The sequence below is a fragment of the Gavialis gangeticus genome, unplaced genomic scaffold, assembly GCF_001723915.1.
Source record: "Gavialis gangeticus isolate Ggan-Ray unplaced genomic scaffold, GavGan_comp1, whole genome shotgun sequence".
Classification (NCBI taxonomy): domain Eukaryota; kingdom Metazoa; phylum Chordata; order Crocodylia; family Gavialidae; genus Gavialis; species Gavialis gangeticus.
This window is the reverse complement of record NW_017729015.1, coordinates 4,727,340-4,734,807: the sequence shown is the minus strand read 5'-3', so window position 1 is coordinate 4,734,807 and position 7,468 is coordinate 4,727,340. Positions and strand designations below refer to the sequence as shown.

Here is a 7,468-nt window from a genome sequence, read left to right as displayed (position 1 = left end):
GGGCTGGAAGGTGACGCAGTATGATTAACTTACCGGTCTGCTGACCCGCCTGCAATTTTACTCCCATCTGGTGACCATGAACATCTCAGAAGATTCTGAACAAAACCAAGAATACATGTTTCCACTTATGAAAAAAGATTTAGTTTTCCCTTTTACTTGAAATAGAGTCACCACAAGAGACTTTAAATATCACATACCCCACTTTAACGATCTCCCTTTGGAAGACGTGCCTGTAATTACAGGTTGTATTTTATTGCTGGAAATATCCAGTGTCTTGTTATTTTATACAAACTAGATACTAAATGTGGAAAATGTTTAATTTACAGCTAATTACAGCTGAACCGAGCACAGAAATCTTGTTACTGTGACTTTAATTGGAATCCCACTTTACACATTCATCTTAACCTTCGTCCTTATTAAAGCTCTTCTGGTTTATATTTTGAGCTTAAAAACAATTTACAGACAAGTTAATGGACAGTGGTAGTGCTTCATAAACAAGCACTACTACACTTAGTAGCGTACTCACCTTCTCAAAGTTATGTACATTCCCTTGGAATATCTTTACGCACCTCTCTTTAGGGGCAAATGGACGCACATCCCAGATACGAACTGTAACAGAGCACAGCTGTCAGCTAAAGACCACCATAAAACTGGGTGCCAGCAGCCTCTGCACACCAGAGACGATGGGATTAGCAAGCCTTCAGAAATTATTTATTTTCTTTTACAGGCATTTTCTAATGAACTGCGACTTTACTGGAAGCCAGAACTCCTGGGTTCTATGGCCAGCTCTGTCCCTGACCTACCACATCAGTTCAGGCAAATCATATATCCAATTGCTTTTAAAAAAACCTTGGTTAAGTGCTTTGAGAGTTATAGAACAACTGCAATATTTAAGTGCTGTTTTTAAAATTAATACTCATATCAAAACTACTCATTCAAAAAACTATTACACAAAGTAAGCCATCTTTGTTGGGGAGGGCTTTTAGCCCTTTTCTGCTTTAAGCATATATACTATCAAAAATGAATTAAATTATCAGTTATATTCAAGCAATTTTATCTAGGTCAAATCCCTTTCTGTCCCCCTCCCCCTATCACAAGTAGGGAAATTGGAATTAAGTTTGAATTTCCATCCTTCATTCAGTACATATTTCAGAGAACCTTGTAACGCTTCAGCACAGGAAGGCATTTCTGATCCCAAACCCCGAGACTCACATTCAGATTTATTGTGTTTGGGTTGTTGCTGAATCAACTGGCTTTTGCCAAACTGAAAATCATGGAACTGGGAGATAGACAAATTTTGACCTGAACAGAAGTGGGGTTACTCCCCCACTGAACATTTCCAAGCACTTTCTCATCTGCTCCAAAGTAACTTATGAGGAGCTGCTTTCATTTCTCTTTGAGATGAAGAGATGATGAGCCCTACTGGCTGCAAAAGAGCGTAACTGTATGCAAAGATTCTCTAACACTGAAACTACAGCTCATGCAGGACCCCAGGCCATCTTCTGTGTATCAGAAGACTAGCCCAGCTCTTTCTGTGTTCAGCTGGACAGTTGCATCAAGTTACAGTACTCCTCCCAGAACATAACGCAATTCCACTTCTAAACCAGCTGAATCTCTCTGTGATGTCTGCCTCCCTGCCTGTGTTTTTACTGAAAGACAGAAACAGTGGAAATTACCTGTGTTGTCCATTGCATTGGAAAGCAAATAAGAGCCTTCTGAACTGAGACTGAGGCCAGTTACTGAGTCTGCGTGCCCTCTCATTGTGTATGTTAGTTTGTTCTGGCGAAGATCCCATACCTTTAGCAAAAGCAGACATACATGTTACATTAATGGAGAGCAAAATAGCAGTAAGTGCAAGTAAATACAGACTGGTAGAAGGAGCAGCCTGATGGCTCTGGAGCCTGAATCCACAAAACAGATAGATTTGACAGAGAGGAGGTAGTAGCCAGGTGTTATGCTCTGTTCTTACTTAAATAGCTATAATGGAGCCTTTATGCTTCTACTTGTCAAGCAGAGGTTGTCATTTCAGTATTACCTTCAAGCAATGTATTTCACAAGGGTGGGACTCCCCATGCCCAGAACCAATGTGCCCAAGTCTCAGATGGGAATGAAACCTATGTCTCTGAGAGAGTACTGCTGTCTGACCAAATAAGCATGTTAGAATTTTTGTACTGATTCGGGAATAGCCGATTAGTTTAAAATGAAATCACTAAAAGTTGACCTTAAACATATATCAACTCTTTTCTTACTTAACTGAAGATAAAACATATCCTTGTAAAAACTAAAGCAAAGCCTGGAAACAGTGTAAACTTACAGAGGACAAATCAACCTAGTTCTCCAATCCACAGAATTATAATCAAGTGTCAGACTTCAGTCACCACCAAGTTGTGTCCATTATACCCAATATAATATGAATGTTCTCCCCAAAAGGTTTTGGGAATCTAATTTTGTGATGATTACAATGGACAAGTATGATAAAAGAGACAGCATACCTTGATATCATTGTCTATGCCTCCTGAGATAATTTGGTCACTGGTGTCATTGAAGGTTACTGCCAATACCTGATAAGTATTTTGAAATGTCTGGACAGCAGCTTTTTTCCTGATATCCCACAGCTGAAAGAACATGGGAAACAACAATTTAAATTATAAGTATAATGCATATTTCATAATACAACTACGGTAAGATGCTCACAAACCAAAGTGCTAAAGGATTCAATCTGGGTGAGAACTCTTGAAGGACCTCAACAAAACTTATGGTCCTAACGTCATGTTAGACTTTTTAAAATGTATTTTCTTTTTGGGGGAGGAAGGGGGGAAATGTTCTGAAAGGGAGGGGGTATGACTTGGGCTACATTTGGAAATAAACATGAAACTAACTTGGATACATTTCTTTATTTAGTATTCCTAGCACAAAGTTAATTATAAAGCACTACACATATTATTGGCACTGTACAGATTCAGAGACCCAACCTTAAATTATTAATTTCTTGGGTTAAATGGATCACACGCACTTTTCTGTAGCATTTTCTTCTTCCCCCTTAGACTTGCGCATGAGTTGCAGGATGTATGAGAAACTATATATTTCTATTTTACATGCTTGCTATTTAAGCTACTAACTAATGAATCTATAAGAGCAAGACTAAGGGCAGAACTTGATCTATTTAGTTGTTTTGTTCTATGAAAAAAGGGAAGAAAGATAGAAACCCTTTTTCCAATTGTATTCTCATGGTTACTAACATGCTCTCAGGTGCTGCAAATCATCCATTTCTTGGACTGCTTATCTGTGGCCTTTTGCCTATCCACAGTGCGCACTTCATCGTTTCATAGTTAGTAGGGTCAGAAGGGACCTGAGCAGATCATCAAGTCTGACCCCCTGCCATGGCAGGAAACAGTACTGGGGTCAAATGACCCCGGCAAGGTGTTCATCTAGCCTCCTCTTAAAGACCCCCAGGGTAGGAGCCAGCACCACTTCTCTTTGAAGTTGGTTCCAGATCCTAGCCACCCTGACAGTGAAGTAGCACCTCCTGATATCTAGCCTGAATCTACCCTCTGCCAGCTTGTGACCGTTATTTCTTGTCACTCCTGGGAATGCTTGGGGGAACATGGACTCCCCCAATGCCTGCTGGTCCCCCGACTAGTTTGTAAACGGCCACTAGATCCCCCCATAGCCTTCTCTTGTGGAGGCTGAATAGGTTCAGGTTCCTTAGCCTCTCCTTGTAGGGCCCGCTCTGCTGCCCCCTGATCATGTGGGTGGCCCTCCTCTGGACCCTCTCCATGTTGTTCACATCCCTCTGGACGTGCAGTGCCAAGAACTGGATGCAGTACTCCAACTGTGGCCTGACCAGTGTTGCATATAGGGGGAGGATCACCTCCTTGGACCTGCTTGAGATGCATCTGTGGATGCATGACAAGGTGCGGTTGGCCTTCCTGACTGCAGCCCCACACTGTCGGCCCATGTTCATTTTGGCATCAATAATGACTCCCAGATCCTTTTCTGCCTTTGCACTGATGAAAAGGGGAGGAAGAACCAGCAGCATACCTACAAGCTGGGGAACTCCCAGGTGCATCACCTTGCACTTGTCAGTGTTGAAACCCATTCTGTTCTCATCCGCCCACCCCGTAACCTGTCTAGATCTGACTGCAGCCTGTTTCTCCCGTCAAGCATGCCCACTTCTCCCCACATCTTAGCGTCGTCTGCGAATCTGAACAGGGTGCTTTTTACCCCCTCGTCCAAGTCACTGATGAAGCTGTTGAACAGTGCGGGCCTGAGGACTGAGCCCTGCGGAACCCCACTGCCCACATCCCTCCAGGTCGAATAAGACCCAACCCACCACCACTCTCTGGGTGCAGCCCTCCAGACAGTTAGTGACCCATTTCACTGTGTAGATGTTGACGCCACAGTCTCCTAGCATTCTGGAATAAAAGAAGTCAGAAGAAAAAGCATTTCCTTCAATTATTTGTGCAAAGATCACTGCTGTTCAAGTATGTTATTCAAAATTTTTATTTAGTTTTTTAGTCAGTATTTCTTGGTATGCTTTTCATCACTGCAGCCATCAAAACGCACATAGTACTGACCTTTACTGTCCCATCATCACTGCCTGTGCAGACAAGCTGGGGTCCCCTCCTGGCTGGGTAACAGGAGTTAACAAATGATGTATGCCCCTTCAGCCTTTTCACTCTTTCTCCCGTCTCACTATCCCATACAGCTACTGTTTTATCTGTGGATGCTGAGAAGAGCATGCTATGGGAGAGAAAGAGAAAGAAAAGGAATAGCTATGAAATTCTGAAACTCTACTCTCTTCATTTACTCCCAAACTCCAACAGGAATGCTGCTGTGTAGAAGACTTAAGTCCAATACTCAGAGGCAGATACAAAAGATGCCTTATAAATTACTTTAGCAGGGTCTGGGCTAGCCTGATGGTGAAAAAGCCTATTCTGAATATGCCCCTCTCTGCACTTACTAGAAGGGAATGTACTGGCTCTTCTCTTCCCAGCATTACTTGGTCTGATGGTGGAAAGGAAGAATCTTTTGTAACCTGATGTAGTGTCTGATCGTGGGAGTCATCTTCCCAAATTAATTAACATCTTCAATAATTGCAGGGGTAGTAGAGACGACATAAGAACGGTCATTCACTATATCAGACAATAGGTCTATCTTGCCCAGTATCCTGTGTCACACAGTGGCAGAGAATAGATGCCGAAAAGGAGAGTGAACAGCATTTAAAGTCTAGGAAGTTCTGATTAAGAGGAACTAGCTCCCATGCTTATAGGTACCGAAGAGGCAACCAAGGAGGTATGCAATAGCTTACACTTACTAGCAACAAGTTCCTAATTGCCTGGGGTAGGTGTTTTCCAACCTCTGCCCAAGACTGAAAAAGGACAAGTACATGTGGCAGCATCTTTCATGAAAACTCTCCCCTAAAACATTTTGCAGAATTAAAAAAACAGGAGTTAAATGAGCAAATACTAAATCAAATCAGTTCCTTGCAACTTACCTGCCATCAGTATTATAGTGCAACTCCATAACTGCGCCACTGTGCCCTTTCAGAGTAGCATAGTTATCACAATCTCCATACACATTCCAGAGCACTAAAGAGAGAGCAAGAGAGAATCATGAAAAGTTAGGGATGGAAGGGACCTCAGGAGGTCATCTAGTGCAAAGCAGGACCAGCCCAACTAGATCATCCCAATCATCCCAGCCAAAGCTTTGTCTAGCCAGGTTTTAAAAATAGCTAAGGATGGAGCTTCTGCCAGTTTTCTGGGTAACCTGTTCCAGTGTTTTATTACCCTCCTAGCGAGAAAAGTCTTCCTAAGATCTAACCTAAACTACCCTTGCTGTACCTTGAGACAGGTGCTCCTTGTTCTGTCATCTGCTACCAATAAGAAAAATCTAGCTCCATCTTCTTTTGAACCCTACTACAGGTACTTGAAGGCTTCTATTAAATCCCGCCTCTGTCTTCTCTTCTCTAGACTAAATAAGCCCAGTTCCCTCAGTCTTTCTTCATAAGGTATGTGCCCCAGCCCCCAAATCATTTTGTTTTCCTCTGATGCACGCTCTCCAATTTCTCCACATCCCTTCTGTAGTGGAGGGCCCAAAACGGAACATAGTACACCAGCTGTGGTCTCACTGGTGCTGAACAGAGGGGAAGAATCACTTCCCCTGACCTGGTGGCAACACACCTACCAATGCAGTCCAGTATGCTGTTAGCCTTCTTGGCCATAAGGTCACACTGCTAGCTCATATTCAGCTTACTGTCCACTGTAACCCCCAGACAGTTCTCTGCAGAGATGTTGCCCGGCCAGTCAGCCCCCAGCCTGTACCGGTGCATAGGACTATTCCATCTTAAGTGCAGGACTTTGCACTTGTCCTTGTTGAACCTCATGAGATTTCTTTTGGCCCAATCCTCCAATTTGTCTAGGTCACTCTGAATCCTAGCCCTACCCTCCAGCATATCTACTACTCCCCCCAGCTTGGTGTCATCTGCAAACTTGCTGAGGGTGCACTCTATGCCATCTTCCAGGTCACTGATGAAGACACTGAACAAAATCAGCCCCAGGACCGACCTCTGTGGCACTCCACTTTGATACCAGCTGCCAACTAGACATTGAGTCATTAATTACTACTCTCTGACCCTGATGATCAGAGAGATCAATACCAGTTTGCTGAAGTCCCCAAAGCAATGCTCTCAGAACTCACTAAAACATAGCATCTGCAATAATTGGCAAGCTCTACAAATACAAGTTTTCAACTAGAAAGCCTTCAAATGATGCATAGGCTTAATGCAAGCCCTATGTGGCTAAGATGGGTGAAAAACTTAGAGCCTTGTTGCATAGTAATTTTGGGCAGATCCTAGAGCTTTAAACCCTGGACTATGTACCCATGCTATCTGTCCATGGGGAGCAGGCAAGGAAGGGTTAACCAGGCAGGGAAACAGTACACTGCTGCTGCTGCTGCTGCTATCTGGGTTCCTGCTCTACCTAGAGCCTCTGGGATGAGTCTGCACAGACAGCAGCAGCAGCATACTAGGCAGGTATGTTAACCCTTTCCTGCCTGCTCCCTTGGGACACTCAGCCAAGCAGCCTCAAATAGATGGGGGCAGGAGGGAATTTTGATGGGCAATGGTAAACTGAGGGAGCCCTGGGAGCAAACTTGGAATTGGAGGGGAGGAGAGATTTTTACTTTACAATCCTCTAGGCCCTTGCTGGCCTGAAGTGTGACTGCTCCAAACTCAAGCTAGCACTAACAGTAATCAACATTTTTCATAGTTTCATAGTTTCTAGGGTCGGAAGGGACCTCAGCAGATCATCTAGTCTGACCCCCTGCCATGGCAGAAAAGAGTACTGGGGTCAAACAACCCCAGTAAGGTGGTCATCCAACCTCCTCTTAAAAACCCCCAGGGTGGGAGCCTGCACCACCTCACTTGGAAGCTGGTTCCAGACCCTAGCCGCCCTGACCGTGAAGTAGC

The 7,468-nt window shown here is 43.8% G+C and overlaps 1 protein-coding gene across 1 annotated transcript in view; it reads right to left on the bottom strand.

Annotated features, from left to right (window-relative positions):
* Positions 1-7,468, bottom strand: part of SNRNP40 (small nuclear ribonucleoprotein U5 subunit 40) — a 23,380-nt gene that overhangs the window by 12,573 nt on the left and 3,339 nt on the right. Inside the window, exons 3-8 of the mRNA XM_019512131.1 lie at positions 5,498-5,591; positions 4,578-4,743; positions 2,493-2,615; positions 1,677-1,797; positions 527-609; positions 34-95 (exon numbers count right to left, since the gene is read on the bottom strand). Coding sequence (XP_019367676.1) covers positions 34-95; positions 527-609; positions 1,677-1,797; positions 2,493-2,615; positions 4,578-4,743; positions 5,498-5,591 — 649 coding nt within the window. The remainder of the gene's footprint in view (positions 1-33; positions 96-526; positions 610-1,676; positions 1,798-2,492; positions 2,616-4,577; positions 4,744-5,497; positions 5,592-7,468) is intronic.